The sequence below is a fragment of the Chionomys nivalis genome, chromosome 26, assembly GCF_950005125.1.
Source record: "Chionomys nivalis chromosome 26, mChiNiv1.1, whole genome shotgun sequence".
Classification (NCBI taxonomy): Eukaryota; Metazoa; Chordata; class Mammalia; order Rodentia; family Cricetidae; genus Chionomys; species Chionomys nivalis.
The window spans coordinates 15,792,158-15,816,885 of NC_080111.1; the positions used below are offsets into that span (position 1 = coordinate 15,792,158).

Here is a 24,728-nt window from a genome sequence, read left to right on the forward strand (position 1 = left end):
CACATAGTTAAAGACAAATGGAGATTGTATGTAAAGTTAACAGCAAAGTGCTCAATTTTGAGAAGATACTGGAGAAACTAGGCCTCTTGAGTATGGCACATTGAAGTTGAGAAGAAAGACTTTTGTACACACATCACCCTGCTCCCAATTCTCTAAGCAGATTAAGCCCACAGCACTAGGTCTAGGAATTAACAGGACCACATGCGACTTCACCCCTCAGGGAATATGGCGGCAGGTTCCCACACAGATCCCACAAGGATTCCCCATGCTGTCTGCCGCACCTCACCCTCTGCTCCTCCCCATCTGGAGAAAGCATTCCCTCGCTCACCATTTTGTGGTTCCCCAGATCGCCAAAGCTCTCAGATCGTCCTCTCCCTGCAGCAGCAACTTCACCACAGCACAGGAAACAACTGGCACAAGCTCCTCCACAAAGCTGAGTCTGCAGGCGGTGGCCGGAAGAGCCTTGCACTGTTTCTGACTGGCAGGTCACCTGAAGGGCCTGATTGGCTGGTGCGGTCTGAGTAGCAAGAACACTGTCCACAGGGCTAGTGTGCTTAAAGACACAGCACACTGGTTCCTGGCCATTCCATCTACCTGAGTCAAAGATCTTTTCTAGTTTGGCCAAGCTTTGCATTTCAATAGCACTTGCCCCTTGCTCCAAAAGGAGACAAGGTCCTAATCTTGCACCCCATAGGAACTTTCCCCTTTTCCTCCAGGACACAATGTGGCTAGCTAGCTTGTACTGTACACTGGACTGTGCTAGGTGGATGCTGTGATTTCTTGTCCTACAGGGGATATGGTGCACAGATATTAACAGCTAAAGATAACTTTATGGTCACAAAAGATGATTATTCTGTGGCTTCCTGCTGAGGTCACATGAACTGAAGTTACTTTTAACATGGTTTTCACGGGGATTTCACACAACACAAAAGAGAAAAGGAGGAGCCAGATCTTAAACAAGATGATTGGTCTTTCCCCAACTGATGGCTGGATGATGGCTCCATTACTTTATGGGTTCTATTCCTGAAATTCAAAGCAAATTCCAGGCAAATGAATAATAATAATAATAAAGTGTAGTGTTCATGAAAATTTGAATACATAGATAATAATGCAGCTAGGAAGAATGTCTACATGAGCACTATTGTTAGCCAGCACATCTCTTTCCTTGGTCAGGTAAAATAAAATATACAACTGCAGTATTCAAGATTCTCTATATGAGCAGAACAGGTAGAAGGAATCCCGCCACGATTGTAAGAAGTGGGTTTATTAGAATGTCTCACAAGCTGTGGTCCAGGTAACTTAAAAGTAGTTGCCTACCAATGGTAATTGGAAAAATCCAGGACATCGCTTCTCAATGTTTTGTCTAAGATGAAGTGAAGAATTCAGTAATTGGTCAGTCCACGAGACTGGCTATTGTGTGTGTTTTGTTTTCTGCTATGAATTTGAGTAGTGTGCTTTCAAGGTCTGGGAAGAAGAGTTTGGGATGTTGATGGAGATTGCATTAAATATATTAATTGCTTTTGGTAGGGTTGCCATTTTTATTATGTTCATTTTACCTGCCCAAGAGCATCTTTCCATTTTCTTGTATTTTCTTCAATTTCTTTCTTTAAAGACTTAAAGTTTTGAAATAACAGGTCTTTCACTTCTTTGGTTAGTGTTACCTGAAGATTTTTTAAATTATTTGTGGCTATTATAAATGGTGATGCTCCTCTGATTTCTTTCTTAGCTTCTTTTTTTTTTTTTTTTTTTTGTATATAGGAGGTCTACTTTTTTTTTTTTTTTTGAGCTGAACTTGTTTCCTGACAAATTACTGAAGGTACTTATGGGCTGTAGGAGTTCCCTGATAGAGTTTGTGGGATCACTTATTTCTGCTATCATATCATCTGTGAGTAGCAAAAGCTTAACTTCTTCCTTTTCAGTTTGGATCCCAATGATCTTCTTTTGTTTTCTGTTTTCTCTAGCTAGAATTTCAAGAAATATGTTTACTAGGTATGGTGAGAGTGGACAGCCTTGAATTGTCCCTAATTTTAGTGGGATCATTTTGAGTTTCTCTCCATTTAATTTGCTCTATGCTTTCTGTATATTTCTTTTATTATGTTAAGATATCTTCTTGTATCCCTGATGTCTCCAAGACCTTTATCATGAACGGGTGTTGGATTTTGTCAAATGCTTTTTCAGCATCTAATGAGATGATTATATTTTTCTCTCAATTTATTTATATGATGTATTACATTGACAGACCATATGCTTCATATGTTAAACCATTCTGTATCCCTGGATGAAGCTAATTTCATCATGGTGAATAATTTTTTTGGTGTGTTCTTTGATTCAGTTTGTCAGTATTTTATTGAGTATTTTTTCATTAATGATCATGGGGTGATTTGTATATAATTCTCCTTTTTATTTCTTTGTGTGGAATTAGTATCAGGGTAACTGTAACATCATAAAATGGAAATGATTGTATGGAACTGTTCCTATTGTTTTTATTTTGTGTAACCATTTGAGGAGTATAGTTGTTACCTCTTCTTTGAAGTTCTGGTAGAATTCTTCACTGAAACCATCCAGTCCTTGGCTTTTTACTTTTTAGGTGAAGGGAGGCTTTTAATGTCTGCTTCTATTTACTTGAAGGTTATAGGTGTATTTGAATTGTTCACCAGGTCTTGATTTAATTTTGGTGTGTGGTACCTATTCAGAAAATTGTCCATTTACCTTACAATTTCCAATTTTGTGGAATACAGGATTTGAGGTATGATGAAATGATTCTCTGGATTTTCTCAGTGTTAGTTGCTATACCCACCTTTTCATTTATGATTTTGATAGTTTGAATGTTCTCTCTCTGCCTTTTGGTTAAGTTGGATAAGGGTTTGTCTATCTTCTTGATTTTTTTGAAAGAACAGCTCTTTGTTACATTGATTCTTTGTAGTGTTTTCCTTTCTATAATACTGACTTTACCCCTAAATTTGATTATTTCCTGACATCTACTCATCCAGGGTGAGTCTGCTTCTTTTGTTCTGGAGCTTTCAGGTGTGCTGTTAACTCACCAGTATGAGATTTCCCCACTTTCATTATGCAGGCACTTAGTACTATGAACTTTCTTCACAGCACTGTTTTGACAGTGTCCCGTAGGTTTGGGTATGTTGTGCCTTCATTTTCATTGTATTCTACAAAGTCTTTAACTTCTTTTTTTCTTTCTTCTTTGACACATTGTTGATTCAGCTGAGCACTATTCACTTTCCAAGGGTTTGTAGACTTTCTGTGATTAGTGTTGTTGTTAAATTCTAACTTTAAAACAGGGTGATCTGATAAGACACAGGTGGTTATTACAATTTTTTGTGTCTGTTGAGGTTTGCTTTATCACCATGTATGGGGCCAATTTTAGAGAAGGTCCATGAGGTGCTGAGAATAATTTATATTATTTTGTGTTTGTGAGGAATGTTCTGTAGATGTCTGTTAAGTCCATTTGTGTCATGACATCTGTTAGTTGTTTTATTTCTCTGTTAAATTTTTGTGTTGTTGACCTTTTCACTGGGGAGAGTGGGGTGTTGAAGTCTCCTACTATTAGTGTGTAGAGTTGGACTGCGATTTAAGCTTTAGTACTGTTTCTTTTACATATGTGTGTTCTGTTCTATGTGTGTTCACTTGTATTTTGGGCACAGATGTTCAGCATTGAGATTTAGTCTTTATGGATTTTTTCCTGTGATGACTATGAAGTGTATTTCCCCATCTCTTCTGATTGACTTTTAGTTTGAAGTCTATTTTGTTAGATATTAGGGTAGCTATACCTGCTTGTTTCTTAGGTTCATTTTATTGAAAATCTTTTCCCAACCCTTTACTCTGAGGCAATGTCTGTCCTTGAGGTTGAGGTGTGTTTCTTATATACAGCAGAAGGATATATTCTGCTTTCATATCCATTCTCTTAGCCTGTGTGTGTCTTTTTGTAGGTGACTTGGGTCCAAAAAATATTTGGAGGTATTAATAACCAGTGATTGATAATTCCTGTTATTTTGGTGATAGTGCTTGTGTTTCCTTTCTTTGGGGTTTGCTGATAAGGGGTTATCTGTTGCTTGTGTTTTTGTGGGTACAATAATCTTTTTTGAGTTGGAGTTTTTCTTCTATTTTTTTTAAGCTAGAATTTGTGGATAATTATTGTTTAAATCTGGGTTTGTCATGGAATATTATGTTTTCTCCATAGATGGCCATTTAAATGTTTGCTGGGGCTAATTGTCTGTGTTTTATCCATGGTCTCTTACTGTCTACAGCACATTTGTCCAGGACCTTATGGATTTCCTGGTTTCAATTAAGAATTAAGGTTTAACTCTGATAGGTCTGTCTTTATATATTAGTGGGCCTTTTACCTTTGCAGGTCTCAATATTCTCTTTTTTTCTGTATGCTCTGCATTTTGATTATTATATGGTGAGGGGACTTGTTTTCGTTTCAGTCTATTTGGTGTTCTGTAAGCTTCTTCTACCTTCATAGTGATATACTTCTCTATGTTGGGAAAGTTTTCTTCAATGATTTTGCTGAATATGTATTCTGTGCCTTTGAGCTGGAGATCTTTTCCTTCTTCTATACCTGCTATTCTTAGGTTTGAATTTTTTTTTTTTTTTGGTTTTTGATACAGGGTCTATCTGTAGCTTTGGAGCCAGTCCTGGAACTAGTTCTGTAGACCAGGCTGGCCTCAAACTCACAAAGATCCACCTCTCTTTGCCTCCTGAGTGCTGGGATCAAAGTCGTGCGCCACCAACGCCCGGAACTAGGTTTGAATTTTTCATGATGTCCCAAATTTCCTCGATGTTTTGTGTTAAAAATTTGTTGAATTTAAAATTTTCTTTTACCAATGAATATATTTATTTTTCTGCACTTTCAACTGCTGATATTCTTCCTTCCATCCCTTCTATTTGATTAATTATGTGTGCATCTGTTGTTCCCATTTGTTTAAATGGATTTTCCATTTCTAGAAGTCCCTTTTTTGGTGTTTTCTTTATTGCCTTTATTTAAGTTTTCATGTCTTGAAGTGTTTCAACTCTTTGCTTCCCATGTTTGATTATTTTTTCTTGGTTTTCTTTAAGATTTTTGTTGATTTCTTCCAATTGTTTTTTGTTTGTCTTTTCCTCCATTTCTTTAAGTGAATTTTTTTATTTCCTCTTTAAATCTGTCCATCATCGTCTTAAGGTTATGGGGTTTTTTTTTGTTTTTTTTTTTTTAAATTTATTTTTAAGACAGGGTTTCTCCATAGCTTTTTGGTTCCTGTCCTGGAACTAGCTCTTGTAGACCAGGCTGTCCTGGAACTCACAGAGATCTGCCTGCCTGATGGAGGAAGGTCATTTGTCAATAAACAAACTGCCTTGGCCCATTTGATAGGCCATCCCTTAGGTGGGTGGAGTAGACAGAATAGAATGCTGGGAGGAAGAGGAAGTGAGCTCAGATGCAGAGCAGCTCCTCTCAGAGGCAGATGCATTGCAGCCAGCTGCCAGGTCAGACATGCTGAATCTTTCCTGGTAAGACTGGTGCTACACAGATTATTCAAGATGGGTTGATCAGGATATGAGAATTAGCCAGTAAGGGCTAGAGCTAAAGGGCCAAGCAGTGTTTAAAAGAATACAGTTTCCATGTGATTATTTCGGGTATAAAGCTAGCCGTGCAGGAGCTGGGCAGGACGAAAAGCAGGCCCGCAGCTCCACACTACACCTGCCTCTGCCTCCTGTGGGCTGGAATTAAAGGCGTGCACCACCACCGCCCACCAAGGTTATGTTTAAAATTATTTTTTTCTCCCTCTTCTGTGTTAGGCTGGTCAAGTCTTCCTGTAGTATTTGTATTAAGAAAAGTCTACTTGTCTACTTAAGTATTGAACTCTTTCTCAGCTGAATTCAACTTTTGATCAGCATTTACATGGAATACAAGGATCTTTATCCCCCTTTCCCTTTCACAGAGATTATTCACATTCTCTTTCCTCAGATGTCTTGTCTCACCAATTTTCTAATCATGCGCTTTACTAATCCCTCAGCATCCAGTCAAACCACTGGATAAAGTTTATCAATCAGTGCCTTGCTAGTTGTAGATTAGACCATTTCTCCTTCCAAATAAACCACATTGAAATGTGTATTGTTTGAATTTCTGCCCACTGTGAACATTTCCTTTCACAAGCATCTTTCAGGGTTGTCCCAGACAGGATTGTAATCCTGCAGCTGCCTAGTTCTGGGTGGTTCGTGCATGATATATTGAACCATTAGCCAGAGCCTAGTCTTCTCTTCCTCATTCAACCAGTCATAAAGAATAGACTACAGGTGTATGCTTGACAGCAGAAGGCATCATAACAGGAGTAGAAACTGTTGGAAGTTGGCCAATTCTTCATGTAGCTTCCTTGTGTCTTCAGTACCTACTTTGTCCTGATCTCTAATGTACCACTTCCATTTCATAACAAGTTGCAGCTGTAAATGTCCTACTTCATAACTTGATAGATTCAGAAATCTATCAAGCTCACGATGAGCATTTCACATCTCTTGGTAAGGTGGTGACTGTAATGATTTAAGCCACATATGGTTGATAGTTCTAGGTTCTAGGGGTCATGCAGGGGCAAACAAGCCCTCAGGCACCCGGGGATGTTAAAGATGCCCTCCTGCATGATACACATATTACTCAGCTAAGCCCTTGCTCACTTGCATGAAGCCCATCATCTGCATATGATGTAACCATGTCAACCCCTGTGTGCATACACCAGGCAGCTTTTAAAAGCCGGATGAGCCATACTCCTCCTTCTTTCTGCACACTGACTTCGCAGGATTGTGCACATTGCCTCTAATAAACTACTAAAACTCCTTCTTAGTCAACTTCAACGGGGTGCCTGCATTCATGGATACAAGTTGCCAAACTCAGAGAAGCCTCGTTTGTCCAGTATCTTCTCGATATCGAGCACTTTGCATTTAAGCTTTAAATGTAATCTGAGTCTATATTTAAATTTGTGGAGGTTATCAAAGGCATCTCACGTGTTGTGTAGCTTTCCACTACTGTACCATAATGTTGTAGAGTAGAGTTGGTGATACAATAGATTGACCAATGCTTAAAAAATAATTAAGTCCCACAAAGTAGAATTTAGCAGAGGGAGAACTGCGTCTAAAACACCCAAAATGTAAGTATATGCTAATGAGGGCTGGAAGAGATTAGAATGGGGTTTGCATTGTTCACCAGGATTGTCCAGATATTTGACTCCAAACCATTTCAAAGAAGCCATCACTGATTTAAAGGCAGTGGTGGTGCACGCCTTTAATTCCAGCACTCTTGAGACAGAGGCAGATGGATTTCATTGAGTTCAAGGCCATCCTGATCTACAAGAGTTCCAGGACAGGCTCCTAAGGTACTGAGAAACCCTGTCTCTAAAAATCCCGGAGTGAAGGGATTAGAGGTGTGCCCCACCACCACCTTGCTAAGATGCTATTTTTCCTCAGAAGCTTACTAGGCATGGGACCCATCTTCTGCAACACCTTCCCACGCTATCTTTTTTTATCTTTTACTTGTCCAGTCTTTCTCCTCCCTTGAGATCTTCACCTTAGAACCCTGTCAGTGTAGAATGACCTGCTGTAATAGGTTATGGTATACTTGAGAAAATAGTCTGAGAATATTTTTGCCTAAATATTTAGACTGTCAAGTTGCCTGTTTCTATTTCAATTGTTCAAAGTTTAATCTGGACCATTATCCTAAGGGATACTTGTGGATAACAGCATATATTGAATGCAAAATCTATCTAACCTAGCCCCCCTTGAGCATTGGACAGAGATCAATGCATAACATCATTAAAGAGACTTTTCTTTATTAATCTTCTAAGTGTGTGATGTGATTTCTCAGTGGAAAGGCATATTAATTCTAGAAGAGCTGCATTTCCATCCAGATAGAAATACTGTTTCTATCCCAGCACTCAGGAGGCAGAGGCAGGCGGATCTCTGTGAGTTTGAGAAAAAAAAAAAGAAAAGAAAAAAAAAGAAATACTGTTTCTGAAAAAACTTCTGTTATGTTGACTCAGATGGCCTTGGTCCCTGTCTGTTGCTTTCCTGGACAGTGACCTTGAGTGTCCTCTATATTACACCATGAAACTTCCTTTTATTTTAAAAATGGAAACTTTTCTTTCTTTCTTTTTTTTAATATTTATTTATTATGTATACAGAGCATTCCTTCCATGTATGCCTGCAGGCCAGAAGAGGGCACCAGACCCCATTAGAGATGGTTATGAGCCACCATATGGTTATTGGGAATTGAACTCAGGACCTTTGGAAGAGCAGGCAATGCTCTTAACCTCTGAGCCATCTCTCCTTTTTTTTTTTTTTGGTTTTTCGAGACAGGGTTTCTCTGTGGCTTTGGAGCCTGTCCTGTAACTCGCTCAGGTAGACCAGCCTGGCCTCAAACTCACAGAGATCCACCTGCCTCTGCCTCCTGCATGCTGGGATTAAAGGCGTGCATCAAAACCACGTAGCTCACCATCAAATTTCTTAAATGACTGTACCAATTCACAGTTTTAAAATTATGTATTTGCCGGGCAGTGGTAATGCATGCCTTTAATCCAATCACTCGGGAGGAAGAAGCAGGCAGATCTCTGTGAAATTGAAGCCAGTGTAGTCTACAAGAGCTAGTTCCCAGACAGGCACCAAAGCTACAGAGATACCCTGTCTCAAACAAAACCAATATATTAAAATAAAATAAAATAGTGCATTTGAGCCACGTAGCTGACTGTGCAATGTAGTCACAGGAAAAGGATTTGCATATGGAGCATTTCTTCTGTCCTTAGACCACAATAGGAATAATAGATTATTGTGTGCACTGCAGGGGGCACAGCATAGGCAATCAGCTGTTGGAGCCACCACTATGAAAAAGGGCCTGACTGAGGTAGCAGTAGCAGTTTGTAATTGCCCAGCATGTGTAAATTAATGTCATGTGAATAAAGACAGAGCAAATTGTGTGGTTGTCCAGATTAGGAAGGTTATCTTGAGTCAAGGAACACTGAATTTGCAATTAGGCAACTATCCTCTACAGATATGATTGATCTTTTTTTATTGATATTTACTGAGCTCTACAATTTTCTTTGCTTCACTCCCTTCCTCTCCAGTCCCCCATTCAACCCTCTCCCAAGGTCCCCATGCACCCAATTTACTCAGGAGATCTTGTCTTTTTATACTTTATACTTCCCATATAGATTAGATATATGTAAGTCTCTCTTAGCATCCTCATTTTGTCTCAGATCTGGGTTGTGGTTTGTAGGCTGGCTTTCTTTGCTTTATGCTTAAACACCACCTATGAGTGAGTACATGTGATAATTATCCTTCTGTGTCTGGGTTACCTCACTCAAAATAATGTTTTCTAGATCCATCCATTTTCCTGTAAAATTCAAGATTTTTTTCTGCTGTATAGTACTCCATTGTGTCAATGTACACATTTTCCTTATCCATTCTTCTATGGAGGGGCATTTAGGTTGTTTACAGGCTCTGACTATGACAAACAAAGCTGCTATGAACATAGTTGAGCACATGTCCTTGTGGGGCAATTGAGCATCCTTTGGTTACATACCCAAAGTGTTATTACTGGGTCTTGAAAAAGGTTGTTTCCTAATTTTCTGAGAAATTGCCACACTGACATCCAAAGGGACTGTACCCACTTGTATTCCCACTAGCAATGCAGAAGTGTTTCCATTTCGTCACAACCTCTCCAGCATAAGTTGTCATTGGTGTTTTTAATCCTGGCCATTCTTTCAGGTGTTAGATGGAATCTCAGAGTTGATTTGATTTGCATTTTCTGATTAACGATATGGAACATTTCCTTAAGTGTCTTTCAGCTATTTTAGATTCCTCTGTTGAGAGTTCTCTGTTTAGGTCTTTACTCCATTTTTTTTTAATTGGATTATGTGATCTTCTGGTGTCCAATATCTTTTTTTTAATGATTTATTTAACTTTTATTTAATGTTCATTGGTGTGAAGGTGTCAGATCTCGTGGAACTGCATTTTCAGAGAGTTTTGAGCTGCCATGTGGGTGCTGGGAATTGAACCTGGGTCCTCTGGAAGAGCAGTCAGTGCCCTTAACTGCTGAGCCATCTCTCCAGCCCTGGTGTCCAATATCTTGAGTTCTTTGTATATTTTGGCGATCAGACCTCTGTCTGATGTGGGGTTAGTGATGATCTTTTCCCATTCTGTAGGCTGTCGTTTTGCCTTGTTGATCATGTCCTTTGCTTTACAGAAGCTTTTTAGTTTCAGGAGGTCCCATTTAATCATTTCTCTCAGTGTCTGTGCTGCTGCAGTTATATTTAGGAAGTGGTTCCCTGTGCCAATGCCTTCAAGTGTACTTTCCACTTTTTCTTCTATAATTTTCTATGTGGCTAGCTTTATGTTGAGGTCTTTGATCCATTTCGACTTGAGATTTGTGCATGGTGATAGATATGGGTCTATTTTCATTTTTCTATATGTTGATATCTAGGTATGCCAGCACCACTTGTTTAATATGATTTCTTTTTCCATTTAATATTTTTTGCTTCCTTGTCAAATATCAGGAGTTTGAAAATATGTGGATTGATATCCACATCTTCTATTCAGGTCCTTTGGTCCTCCTGTCTGTTCTTATGTCAATACCAGGCTGTTTTCAGTGCTCTACCTCTGTGGTAAAGATTGAAGTCAGGGATTGTGATGCTTCCAGAAGTTCTTTTATTGTATAAGATTCTTTTGGCTTTCCTGGTTTTTTTTTTGTTTTTGTTTTTTCATATGAATTTGAGTACTGTTCTTTTGAAATCTTTGAAATTTTTCTGGGATTTTGATGGGCATTATATTCAATCTGTAGATTGCTTTTGGTAAGAAATATGATCAATCTTGCTTGACAGAGTTATGTTGGCTTGGAGATTTGAAAAACAGGCCATTGCCTAACTCTATGTGTCAGGTTACAGATCTCAGAAGTCAACATATGTAAGGGCACCATCAATCTATCTCTTGTTAATGACATCCCCTCTTCTAGGGAAGGGCCTACTCTTTTTTGTAAAGTCAATACAGAAAATATCATTTAATCATAGAAGTGCATTTTTTGGTGTATTGAGACAGGATTTCTCTGTAGCTTTGGAGCCTGTTCTGGAACTAGCTCTTGTAGACCAGGCTGGCCTCAAACTCACAAAGATCTGCCTTCTTCTGCCTCTGGAGTGCTGGGATTAAAGGCCTGAGCCACCACGGCCCAGCTAAAAGTGCATTATTATCATCACTTTAAAAATCACTTTTTGGTATCAGTTTCAAATACTTTCTTTAAGTGTATTGTGGCTGTTATCTCTATTTGTTTCTGTTCTCCAATGTTTCTAAGTCATTGAGACTTTCATTTTATTTCTTTCAAGTTATGTTGATTTCTATGTAGAGCAATGTCTCCTATACTTTAGGCTTGCTTCATGCTATGTAATTGAGAATTATTTTGAACCTCTAGTCCTGCCTCTGCTGCCCAGTTCTGGTAAGACAGTCCTGCAACTCCTTCCAGGTTTTTCCTTCACTAGTCAGTCAAAGAGAAAAATAGAGCACTTAATGAGTGTCTGCTAATCATTCTGACTTTTATTGGGGACTTAGAAATGAAGAGGGATTGGTATAAGAATTGAACTCAATGACTAAGTTTGAAGCTGGTGGAGACACAGTGCAGGAAGTGAGAGGTTGGCCTGAGGGTGAGAGCTTTCCTCCTTCAACTGAGATTACTTATGTGGAATCAGGTAGTCACTTGTGATGCTGTATGATTGTCCTGGTTGACCATTGTTTGCAGTCCACAGACAATGGCAATCTAGGCATGGGACTGACCTTATCTTGATACCTAATTGCAATGTATACAATATTTCATCAAAAATAAATGATCTGGGTAAAACGTTGTGGCCCTGCTTAACAGGACTGTTACTTTTCTGCAGTAAGATCTTCATCTTTAGGGAAAATACATGACAAATATTTATTGTGCTCTAATACAAATCCCTAGTCTCTGGAGCACATGGCCTTTAACGTATTTCAACTTTTCAAAATAATTTTTGAGATTAAAACTAAATCATATTCACATTGTCTTTGCTCCCTCCAAGCCCTAACAACATCCTGATTGTTATCTAATTCATGGTTTGTTTTTGTTTAACAACAGTTACAAAGTAACCACAGTTACACAGGAACAGTGATTCCTTTATGAATGTGACCTGTGTTTGTTTTCAGGATTTCCTATTTGGAGGCAATGGTATGGCTACACTGGAAAGTGAGTGTGCAATGCAATGTGCACACAACGGACCCTGTGCTTTGGATGAGAAACAGGATGTGGGTGGTGTAGGAGAGTCGAATTATGTGTACTAAATACAAACTATCTAAACTAGGGCCCTGTTTGCTGGGCTGGGAGGGCAGAACTGGAAGGACTGTGCTGTCTGAGTCATTTGATCTCTGATCCTCCTATAGAGGAGCTGCTAATATTGTGAAGCCCAGCTGGGTGGCCCTAGCCAGTGAGAAATTCTGGGAAGGGTTAGCAATTGGGAGGATTAGTGCCAGACCGTTTGTGGGTTCCCATGATTCTATTCTGCCTCTGCAGTAGGAGTAGTAAGGAATATCACAAGCAATACCATGATTAGTGTTGGGTGTTGAGGTCTATTTAACTGTCATTTCTGCTGTGACTTGGACTGATCATGAGCCAGACTTTATGTTGGTCCATGTGGTTCATGTTGGCAGTGTCCCTTGTCCTCTGAGTGTCCCTATGTATAAATTTATTGGGGCAGGGGAGACTCTGGAAATTCAGGATATGATGGTGATTGTCCAGAGTACACACATGGGCACTGCTTTTGGTGTGCAGTGGGAAGAGAGATTAGAAAACTGAAGGTCTAGATTCCAGAAGTTCTCAATGTTGCTTTCCAATTTCAGATTTGTGTTATAAAGCTTACAAATAGTTTAGAAACTGGTAAGAAATGATGATATTGATCTTCTAGCAATGCATGATTAGAATACTTTTAATGTGATCCTGCCACTAGCTGCAAAGGTGTGAACCAGTGAAACTTAATTCTAGGAGACAAAGGAATTTCTGGTCTGTAGACATTTCTCAGGTGTGCATTGTGTTGGGCAGATAAATAGAGCATAATTCACATCTTGGACCATAATACATGTAGGAGAAAATAAATTTTAAATCATTTTTCTTTTTTTCCATAAACAACTTTCCTCATGACACATTATTTTAAAAAACCCCATCCATTGTAATTGAGTTTAAAAAATAAACACAATCCAGCTCCTACCTCCTTATTCCCACTTCTTCCCATTCCCTCCAAATAAAGGGGAAAAAGGTAAACGAAAAATAAAACAAAACAAGGACACCTGGTAAACAACAAGAAAACAACACTGCAAAACTTCCCAAAACAAAGTTGTGTATTTCCCCGGGGGTAAGTTGAATTAACACTGAATCCACTGAGAGTGAGTTCTTTCTGCTACAAAAATCTGCAAAGAAAGACAATCAAGACAGAAAAATAAACAAAAAGGAACCAAAAAAATTCACCAGACAAACTGGAGAGGCAGGATCCTGAGGAAAGAAGGGTAGGGTATGCCTAGACCTGGTAAATCAGGAGCAGGCAGGGACTGCAAAAGACAGAGAGAAGATGAGGGAAGGAAACAAGCTGGACAGATTGGTGTGCTCCAGAGCTCTAGGTAATAAAATGGACTCCTACCATCCGAGCCCACCTTCCCTTGAGCAGGGCCAAAGAGAGTAAAGTGGAGAAGAGAAACAGGAAGCAGGATGCACATTTGAGAAGTGTCCATATTGAATCTCCAGAGGGAACATGTCACCACTGTAGGGATATAGCCCCACCCACTGGGGGCGTGTTCGCCTTGGGCTAATGTTTACTGATAAATCTGCCGGGTGTGATCCCAGCAGCCCTTTTTGCTCTGCTTTTCCTGTTCTGCATGGGAACCTGTGGTCCTGTAAGTCTATTTCCTTATTAAAGCTGTATATATTTTTATAATCTTTCTGCATTCATTTATGCCACCACATTTTTGTGCCCAACGTGGGGCTATTTTGCCCCCAACCCGACACGGGGGGGGGGGGGCGCAAGCTCCATCTTTCCCAGCCTATGCGAGCAAGTTAGTTACCAGAGCTCAGGAAGTGCGAATGGGCGAGTAAAACCTGCTAGCTTTTACAGCGCGCTCCCTGCTCGCTTTCCCTTCCCCCATTCCAGGCCACGATACAGTCGCAGAGCAGCGACCCCCACAGAGCAAACCCTCACTGCCTGATTTAACGGAAGCACCTGCGGTTTTGAAGCAAAAGCCGCCAACCCCTTCCCTTATCAGGCAGTACAATAATTTTTTTTTTGAGCTAATTGTTTCAGACCGGCTCTGGTTTAGACCACGTGGACTCAGGTGCATTTCTTTTGCCACCACTGGCAGGAAAACGTCATTACAGGTACATAATTTTCTTTTATAAATAAGAAAAATGTCTAAAAAATTACCAGTCAAGACTTTAACAGCCTTTTCATTTGTACCATGTGGGAGATTTTACAAGAAATGTCTGTCAGCCCACAGATATGGATCTTTCTGGGATTCGTAGTTTTCCTTGGTACTATATGGTTTGATAATAGAAATATGATAAAGTCTTTATGAGACAAGGTTGAACGCTTAAAAACAATTGAGAATGACAACAATCTTCTCAAAAATCAGTTTGAAGTTCTCCAGGCAGAGAACAGATCTTTGTTTAACGCAACTCGACAAACTGAACAAAATTTAGAAGAGGTACAGGCTGATGTTAAGGAGAAATTCATTACTATGGAAGAGGAAACAGCTGATTTGGATCATAAGCTTCAGTCCCTTTCAATAGGAACTGAAACATTAACTGAGAGAATCAAAACTGCTGAATGTGACAATCGGATTTTGTCTAAAGCTTATGACAGATTGGCGGAAAGATTGTCAATACAAGAAGGCACGGTATATGCTATAAAAATTATGTCCAAAGATGAGATGTTATCTCTAATGGACAAACTTCATACTTTAGAATCCTCAATGAAGGCTTTAGAACATAATTCTGGACAGGAGATTCAGACATTACAGAAGGCAATGGTGAATAAATTTGAAAAGATTGAGGAATTTTTAAATTCTGAGGAAGAAGAGCAAGAGATAGAAAGGCAAATTTTGCCGGGCGATGGTGGCGCACGCCTTTAATCCCAGCACTCGGGAGGCAGAGGCAGGCGGATCTCTGTGAGTTCGAGACCAGCCTGGTCTACAGAGCTAGTTCCAGGACAGGCTCCAAAGCCACAGAGAAACCCTGTCTCGAAAAACCAAAAAAAAAAAAGGCAAATTTTAACTAAATCTATGGGTAAATCACTCCGGGACAATTCCCAGGAAGCTCTACCTACAGTTCTATCTGCCTTTCCAGTTGTAACAACAGAGAAAGTAGTTGGTTCCAGAAACCCTAGGGTCATCAAGGAAGATACATGGGAACCTGTCCGTATAAATGATCTCAAAGAAATTAAGCAGACTGTAATGACTTTTGGGATGAATGCCTCTTTTATTAAAGAGATGCTAAGATCATGGGCCACACCAAATAAAGTCACGCCCTCTGACTGGTTTCAACTGAGCTCTACTGTCCTTGAGATTGGACTGCAATTGAAATGGAAATGCTTATTCAGGCAAGAGGCTAGACTTTTAGAACAGCAGGAAAGAGCAAAGGGAGTTGAGATTTCCATAGATCAAATTCTAGGAGAGGGGCTATTTTCTGACCCTCAGGAACAAGCTAATTTGGATAAAACACATTCTCCATGTGTACTACAGCAGCCTTAAGGGCTTGGGACAGGGTGCAAGACCCAGGACAGAGGATGGAATCATTTGTCAGAGTTAAACAGGGTCAGAGAGAACCCTTTACTAACTTTTTACAAAGACTAACTAAAGCTGTACAAATAGGGATATCTGACCCAGAAGCAAGACGTATAATGATCGAGACTTTGGCTTATGAAAATGCAAATATGGAATGCAAAAGGATTTGGGGACCTTTAAAGCTCAGATCAGCGCCATTGAAAGAATGGGTCTTGCATACACTGAATGTTGATACATTTGACTATGGCACTGAAGCATGGGTAGAAGAAGCAATTTCCAATAGTAAAAGGAGACATCAGAATACCAAATGTTTTAATTATGGCAAAATGGGTCATATGAAAAGAAATTGTAGACAACGGATTTTCAGAAATAATAATAATACATCTTCTAGAAATAAGAGAAATAGGAGGACTCAGCCTTCAGGTTTGTATAGAAGATATGAAAAGGGCAGACATTAGACAAATGAATGAAGGTCTACAAGAGATAGACAAGACAACCTGATACAGATGGGAAACATGAGAGGGGGGCCTCACAGGCCCCCATGGCAAACATGGTTCAGTCATTTCCAGTTACTACAGAGAACATGACTTGTCAGGACAATTAGGAAGCCCCATGCCTACTGTTACAAGCAATAATGATCAGAAAGATGAGTTCCGTGTGTTTTGACAAACTTCTATAAATGATCAAAGACCAAAGCTGAGAATGTGTATAAATGGCATTTTTATTACTGGCCTGCTGGACACAGGTGCGGATATAAGTATCATTACCCCAGAATCTTGGCATCCATATTGGCCTCTTCAGAATGTAAATGTTCAGCTCGTGGGAATTGGAACCCTATCTCGAATAAGGCAGAGCACAAGATGGGTTAAATGTATAGGACTAGAGGGACAAATAGGAAAATTAAGGCCATATGTAGCCAATATTACAATGAATTTATGGGGTCATGACCTATTACAACAATGGAATACCCAAATTAACAGTTAGAACAGTTGGTACAAGAACAATTAGATGCTAGACATATAGAAGAATCTACCAGGCCTTGGAATTCTCCTGTATTTATGGTTAAAAAAATCAGGTAAATGGAGAATGGTGACAAATCTCAGGGCTATCAACAAAGTTATTCAACCTATAGGCCCTCTGCAATCTGGAATTCCTTTGCCCTCTTTATTGCCAAAAGGATGGCCTCTCATAGTTATCGATTTAAAGGATTGTTTTTTCACTATACCTTTACAAAAAGAAGATAGAGAAAAATTTGCCTTCACAGTGCCTACTTATAATAATTCTCAACCTTCAAGGAGGTACCACTGGGCCATCCAGCCCCAGGATATGTTAAATAGCCCCTCCCTGTGCCAATATTTTGTGAATGAACCATTGCAAATAATACGCAAGAAATTTCCCAAATCGATAGTATATCATTACATAGACGACATTTTGTTATCCAATTCAAACATGGATACCTTAAACAGACTGTTTAAAGAAATAAAAATACTTTTACCTAAATGGGGATTGCAAATTGCTCCTGAAAAGATTCAGAAGGGAGATTCTGTTAATTATTTAAGTTATAAAATAAATTTGCAAAAAATTAAGACACAAAAGGCACAAATTCGGAGAGATCACCTACGGACTCTTAATGACTTTCAAAGACTGTTAGGGGACATTTCCAGTCTACGGCCAGCTATTGGGATAACACCTAATCTAATAATTCATTTAAACAAAAACTTGGATGGTGACAAAGATTTAAACAGTCCCAGAGAATTAACAGCTAAAGCAAAAAAGGAACTAACGATGATTGAAAAAAATTACAACAGGCACATATGGACAAGGTAAATCCAGAACTCGATTGTATTCTCATCATACTACCATCAAAAATTTCCCCTACAGAAATTTTAATGCAGAGAAATGATATTATCTTGAAATAGATCTTTTTACCACATAAACCAAGTAAGAAACTAAAAACTTATATGGAAAAAATCTCTGAGTTAATTATAAAAGACAAATTTAGACTTCGTCAACTAGCAGACATAGACCCAGCAGAAATTATAATGCCTTTCACTGCTGATGAACTAAAAAAATTATGGGAAGATAATGAACCATGACAAAGAACTTATGCTAATTTTTTGGGAGACATTAATAACGACTATCCAAAAAGCAAGAGGCTTAACTTCATAAAGAGAACTTCTTGGATCCTTCCTCAAATCGTCCATGATACTCCAATAACTGGAGCCCGTACATTCTATACTGATGCCAATAAATCAGGAAAGGCAGGTTACAAATCAGAAAACTTGGATAAGATGAAACAAAGTCCTCATGATTCTGTCCAGAAGGCAGAATTATATGCCATTCTTATGATGCTAAGGGATTTTAAAGAACCTATTAATATAGTTACTGATTCACAATATGCAGAAAGAGTTATTTTACATAGTAAAACTGTTGAATTTATACCTGATGATACAGAACTAACCTCTTTGTTTATCCAGGTACAAGATTTGATTAGGAACAGGCTTTGCCCTATGTACATAACACACATCCGATCCCATACAGGTCTGCCAAGTCCTCTAGCACAAGGTAATGCAAAAATTGATCAATTATTGATTAATAATATGCTACAAGCCTCTAAATTTCATAAAAAACATCATGTTAATAGCAAAGGTTTGAAGAAAGAGTTTTCTATTACATGGCAACAAGCTAGGGAGATTGTAAAGAAATGCCCTACTTGCTCTTTCTATAACCAAACACCACTGCCTGCAGGGGCTAATCCAAAGGGCACCCAAAGGAATGAATTCTGGCAGATGGATGTGTTCCACTTTGCAGAATTTGGCAAATTAAAATATGTTCATCACACCATTGACACGTATTCAGGCTTTCAATGGGCAACGGCTTCAAGTTCAGAAAAAGCTGATTCAGTTATCACTCATTTATTAAAAGTCATGGCTATCATGGGTATACCTACACAAATAAAGACAGATAATGGTCCTGCTTATGTCTCTAGGAAAATTAAACGTTTTTTTTTTATTATTACAATATCAAACATGTTACAGGTATACCATACAATCCTACAGGTCAAGCAGTCATAAAAAGATCAAATCAAACTATAAAGGATATGTTGAACAAATAGAAAGTGGTGGAAAACACACCCAGAAATAGGTTACATAATGCTTTGTTAACCTTAAATTTTCTCAACTCTAATGAGAAGGGAACATCGGCTGCAGAAAGACATTGGATAATGGAAAAGTCTACTGAACTAAATCAACCAGTTTATTTCAAGGATGTGCTAACCTCACAATGGAAGCCAGGAGATGTGCTGCATTGGGGAAGGGGATTTGCTCTTGTCTCCACAGGTGAGGAAAAATTGTGGATAACGTCAAAATTGATAAAGGTTCGTTTTGATAAAGAGAAGCCAGTTGGAAAAGATAAATAACAATTCAGTCACATGGATGGCAATCATACTGATGGTAAGTAATACAGATAGGTTGGGGGCAGGGTTCTCTTCTTATCTCCACAGGAAAATACCCATCTTCAAAGGATTTAAGGGACCCCGAATATTTAATTACTGATAGAGGGACATGTTCTGTAAGTATTAATTTTTTTATATACATATGTCTTAAACTTTCTTTGCTTTTCCTCATATCTATGTCTTTCTTTATATGTCAATATATGTCCTTGTTGTTAATGTTTAAATTTCCCATAACAAGCAACAAATTTTCCTACAGTAATCTTTGAAGTTTCCAGGATGAAGATGGGGCCCCACGACATCAACTCAATCTGTTTTTTATGACGTCATAAATTTTTTTTAAAGCGCTAATATTAGACCTGTTTTTTGGTACCAACTACATGAGACAATTTCGAATGGTGCACATTTTTGACAACACTCTGGCCGGACCTTCTCAAAACGCTCTGAGACTAGTTACAATTTTCTTAGGTCAAAGGTTAATTTGGGAATTTTACCATCATTTGCTTTCACAGGACCCCCTAAGAAGAACGTCGCCCCCATGTCAGCTAGAAACAATCTTAGAGAACGACATCCCCTCTCCCAACAGAGTTTGCCCTCAGGGTTAGGGACATCTTTTAATGGTTGGTTTAGGGTTGAGGGGATGGGATGATATTTTTATGGACAAAAAAAAAAGAGGAAAAAGAAGGAATTAACTGGTTTTATGGGATGATTGGTATTTATAAATTACTGTTTATAAAAATTGTATTGGTACTGTTTCTTGTATATTGATATATTGAATATTGAATGTGAATGTTCCTACCTCTATTTTTGTATGAGTATGCTTATAACTTTGTCTATATTGTATTGATACATCTACCATATTACATTGTACATTTCTACCTCTGGTACTATGACATTGTTTACAATTGAAGATCATTGTCTTCATATATTACACAATTGTTTATTCTTTTAGTCTTCAAGTTAGATAGGTATTGAAAATTATATGTTTGTCATATTTATTTTTAAATTAATCAGGTCTTTTAATTACATAGAGATTATATTTAATATAGATAATATGATCTTCAGCCTCTTCGAATAGCTGTAAAAAATGGCCTCTAATCTAACCTAAAATTTCTGTGCCAATGAGACACAATTACTCCTGGCAACACCACTCTACTCCCGAGAGAACGTTGAGCACCAAAGACACTCCACTGGGAGCTTGTCTTCTTGGCAGAACTGGCCTTTGGATTAATAAAAGCCCATACCTCAACTTCTGACGATTAATAAAAGCACATACCTCAACTTCTGACAAAGATACAAAATATACCTAAATGGATGAAACAGGATTGTCTTATCCTGCCAAGTCAGGATAGGATAGTTCTAAAAATGTTATGTCAGTTATATCAGGCCTTAGCCAAAGTTGGTTGGCTCAACATTACAAACAAGTCTTTGGTTGATTGCTCTGTCAATTGTTGCACATTTTGGATATCTCTCGTTTGTTAAGTAATATTTATTCCCTTCTCAGATCTTTGACGGAGTTGAAGATTATATAATTGTAGTTACTCTCTATGTTATTTAGACTCCTTGAGATATAATGTTTATCAAAACTTTTGTTCTCAATATTGTTTGTTATATTTATTATTTGTTATTATTGCATATAGTTGTATTTGATTTAGTTCTATCTTATTTAGACAAAACGGGGAGATGTAGGGATATAGCCCTACTCATTGGGGGAGTGTTCGCCTTGGGCTAATGTTTACTGATAAATCTGCCGGGAGTGATCCCAGCAGCCCTTTTTGCTCTGCTTTTCCTGTTCTCTGCGGGAGGTCCTGTAAGTCTATTTCCTTATTAAAGCTGTATATATTTTTATAATCTTTCTGCATTCATTTATGCTGCCACACACCACTGCCCCACTCCCTGGGCCTGCCCTACTGCCCAGAGCAGGTCCCTCCTCAGTACGTTATGGGATTCTCCCCCTTCCACAGTATATCTTTTGGAAAAAGTAATTTTCCACCTTCTGTTTTTTTTTTCTTTTTTAAAATTCCTTTTTTGATCCAAGGGCCAGCTGTTTAAACCACTGTAGAATTCAGACTGGGAGCTGTTGTAATTGGTAGTTCAGGCACGGTATTGGGCACATGGGTAACCTGTCTGTTGTGCTGATGGGAATCACCTTAGTCTGTCTCCTTCTAAACAGAGAATCATCTAAAGCCAGGGAAGTCCTCACTGACTCTTTGTCGAAGAATTCTATATATGTAAACCCTTTGGCAAGGCCATTGAATTTGTCACAGACTGTAGTAACATAGTTGAATGAACCACAGCCCTGAAAGTGAGCTTCCAATCTTCTTCTGTTGCACCATTGGTCTACATTGTCAACACAGATGGAACTGGCATCAGCCTCCATCTTCCCCTCAAGAGACTTGATCACTGAGCCAGTATTGCCTGGGGTTGTACTCTTATTCATCTGCTTCTCTATCTCATTTTGTATTTCCTTTAACTTCTCATCCTCTTCCTCTATCTCCCTGACTCCCTGAAGCTTTGATAAGTTCTAGCTCTGGGACCTCAATGATGCTGTCCCCGAAGTGCTCCTTTTGGCTTCTGGGGACTCCAGAGCTGGTCCCAGAACCTGTAGCTGGGGGGTCCTCACTCCCAGCCTCCTCAAATGCCTCAGGCCCACTTCTCAGGCAGGGATCCCCAACCACCTGCTTCCTTCACTCTTCCTTAAATCATTTTTCTAGGTTGTTTGGGATTGGGTATTAGTGGAGCAGCATTTGTCTGAAACCAGAAGGAAGCACAAGGGGCTGGAGAGCCATCACAAGCAATCTCTTCTGTTTGCTAAGAGAACATCTATATCATGAGACTTCTCTCTTTGGAAGACAGATCAGTAATTAGAGGTCAGAAACAACAGTTTAAGGGTCACTTTGAGATAACTACTTTTTCTGTTGGCTAACACAGATGTTACTCACCGCCATCAAGGTTACTGGAAGAAAAACAGCAGGCATAATAAAATTCTGTATAATGTTAAAACATACCTAACATGATTATACTTTCAACTGTAATAAGTAACAAACTACTAATATGCAGTACTTTGTATCTTAATTACTTGATAATAATAACTTTCAAGGACTAGACATTTTCATTACATATTTAAGTTGTTTTAGGTAAAATATCTTGAGTAAGAATATAACATCATAGACAGTATGTTTTAACAAAAATAATGTCAAATTAGTATCAAAAGGAAGCATACATATCTATATCAATGTAAAATATTTAAATAAGTAGTTACTTTTTAAAATTAAATTTAATGATCTACCCTTTTATCTCATCATACATATATATGCCTCTTTATTTTTTAAGAGTAGATTCAATAATCTACACTTTTATCCTATCATTTCATTGGGTGCTTTTTGTAAGTGGATAAATGTTTATGAATATATAGAGTTGGCTTTGGAGTTGAGCAATGGCTCTGTCCCTCTATAAAACCAAACATGTTGTTAAAAGAAAAATTCAGAGTTTCTGTCTCATGTCAGGAGCATGGGACAGAAAGAAAAAAGAATAAAAAAAATTTTACTTTTCTTTATATCTATTTTTGTCTCTATTTTACATGTCATTGAATATATTCATCTGTATATGTCTATATAATTAATGTTGAAGGTTTGCACAATGAACAATAAATTTTCCTGCAGTAAATTTTGAAGTTTCCAGGAAGAAGATGGGGCTCCAGAACATCAACTCAACCTGGTTGATATTACATCATGGTGATGATAGCGCTACTACAAGATCTGTTTTTGAGTACCAGCTGCTCAAGATGGTTCTAACTTGGTTAGCTGAAATGGTACACTTTTTACAATGTTCTAGACAGACCTTCTAATAGGAAGCTTAGAAAAACCTTACCAAATGCACAGAGACTATTTGCAATTATACCAGACAGTAATCTTGGAATTTAACCATCATTTTACTTTCACAGGATCCCATAAAAAGAAAATCACCACCATGATAGCTGGAAGTAATTCTAAAAGACAACGTCCCCTCTCCCAACAAAGTTTGTTCTCAGAATTCGAGACATCATTTAGGGGTTGATTATAATTGGTATAAGGTTGCAGGTTGGAGAGAAAATTTTAGAGGCTGAGGGATCTCTTTGAAAAAAAATGGGAAAATTGGATGGAATAATAGATTAGTGTAAGTAGGCTCACACTAATAATAATAGTGAGTAATAGAGTGAATTTTTGTGCGTTATTACTTATAGGCAATTGCATTGCTATAGATTCTTGTATATTGATATAATGTGAAATTATATTGAATATTGTATGCATTCATGCTTCTACCTCTGCTTAAAACATTTTTATGGATTGATATATATTTATCATATTGCAACATACGTTTCTACCTCTGATCAAGATACTTATACATTGTCCTCATTTGTTTCGCAGTTGTTTATTGTATAATATTCTAATATGAGTCTTAGTTTTTAAGTTTATAGGTATTAAGAATTATAGTTCAATAGTCATTTATGTTTGTTATAGTTAGAATAATTAGGTTCTTTAGATATGTAAAGATTATATTCTACATAGATAGGTAATCTTCAACCACTTCAAAGAGTTGTAGACTATGGCATTTAAATAACTTTGAGTTATGTTGAAGTGAGACACAATTGCTGCTGGTAGCATCATTCTATTCCCGAGAGAATGTTGAACACTGGGAACTTTACTTGGAGCTTGTTTTCTTCTTCGCAAAACTGGCCTTTGGGCAAAGACATGTTCATGTCTCAATCACTGACAAGATACATGATATCCAAAAATTGATAAGCAGGACTGTTAGTCTTGCAAAGACAGGATAAAATGGTTTTTTAAAATTTTCCTACCTCCTTAAATGGTCAGTCAGTATTCTATGTCTTTGCCAAAGTTGGTTGCTTCAACATTGCAAATGAGACTTTGGAAGATTGCCCAGGGAGCCAGTTGTCTCTGTAATTTGTTGCACATTTTGAAAGTTGCTTGATTGCACTCCCTGCTTACTCAAGTAATATGATTTCCCTTCTCGGATCTTCAATGGTGTTGAAGACTAGAGAGTTGAAGTTACTTTCCTCTCATGACTTGTCCAAGTTATTATGCAAGACATAAACTAGTTTGGATATTATCATTAATGAATATATTGTTCTTATTGTATATAATTGTGTATTGGGCTTAGAACTCTCTTATTTAAACAAAAGGGGTAGGTGTTGTAGGAAGTCTTACAGCCAGTGGTTTCCCGACCACTGGGGCATGGCCTCTTATATTATATATGCCAGTATAGAGCATGAGTCCAGCTTCTTTTCTGGCTGCATGATTCAGTTTCTGAACTCAGTTCAAGCATAGGATTCTGATTTGTGAGTCTATCCCTGATCAATAAACATCTATTTCTCAATTTTGAGCTAGTGTTGCATTTCTGTTAAGAATCCTTCTTTAAGGATCATTAAATATGAATCTTTGAAGTGATGAAATGATTTTTTTCAGTTGTTGATCATGGACCAATA

At 38.2% G+C, this 24,728-nt stretch overlaps 1 protein-coding gene and 1 pseudogene across 1 annotated transcript in view; both read right to left on the minus strand.

Annotated features, from left to right (window-relative positions):
- Positions 1-634, minus strand: part of LOC130866762 (zinc finger protein 120-like) — a 37,360-nt gene extending 36,726 nt beyond the window's left edge. The window contains exon 1 of the mRNA XM_057758342.1: positions 287-634. Coding sequence (XP_057614325.1) covers positions 287-634 — 348 coding nt within the window. The remainder of the gene's footprint in view (positions 1-286) is intronic.
- Positions 635-21,109: 20,475 nt separating this feature from the next.
- Positions 21,110-22,191, minus strand: LOC130866763 (polyadenylate-binding protein 2-like; annotated as a pseudogene).
- Between the last annotated feature and the right edge of the window lie 2,537 nt (positions 22,192-24,728).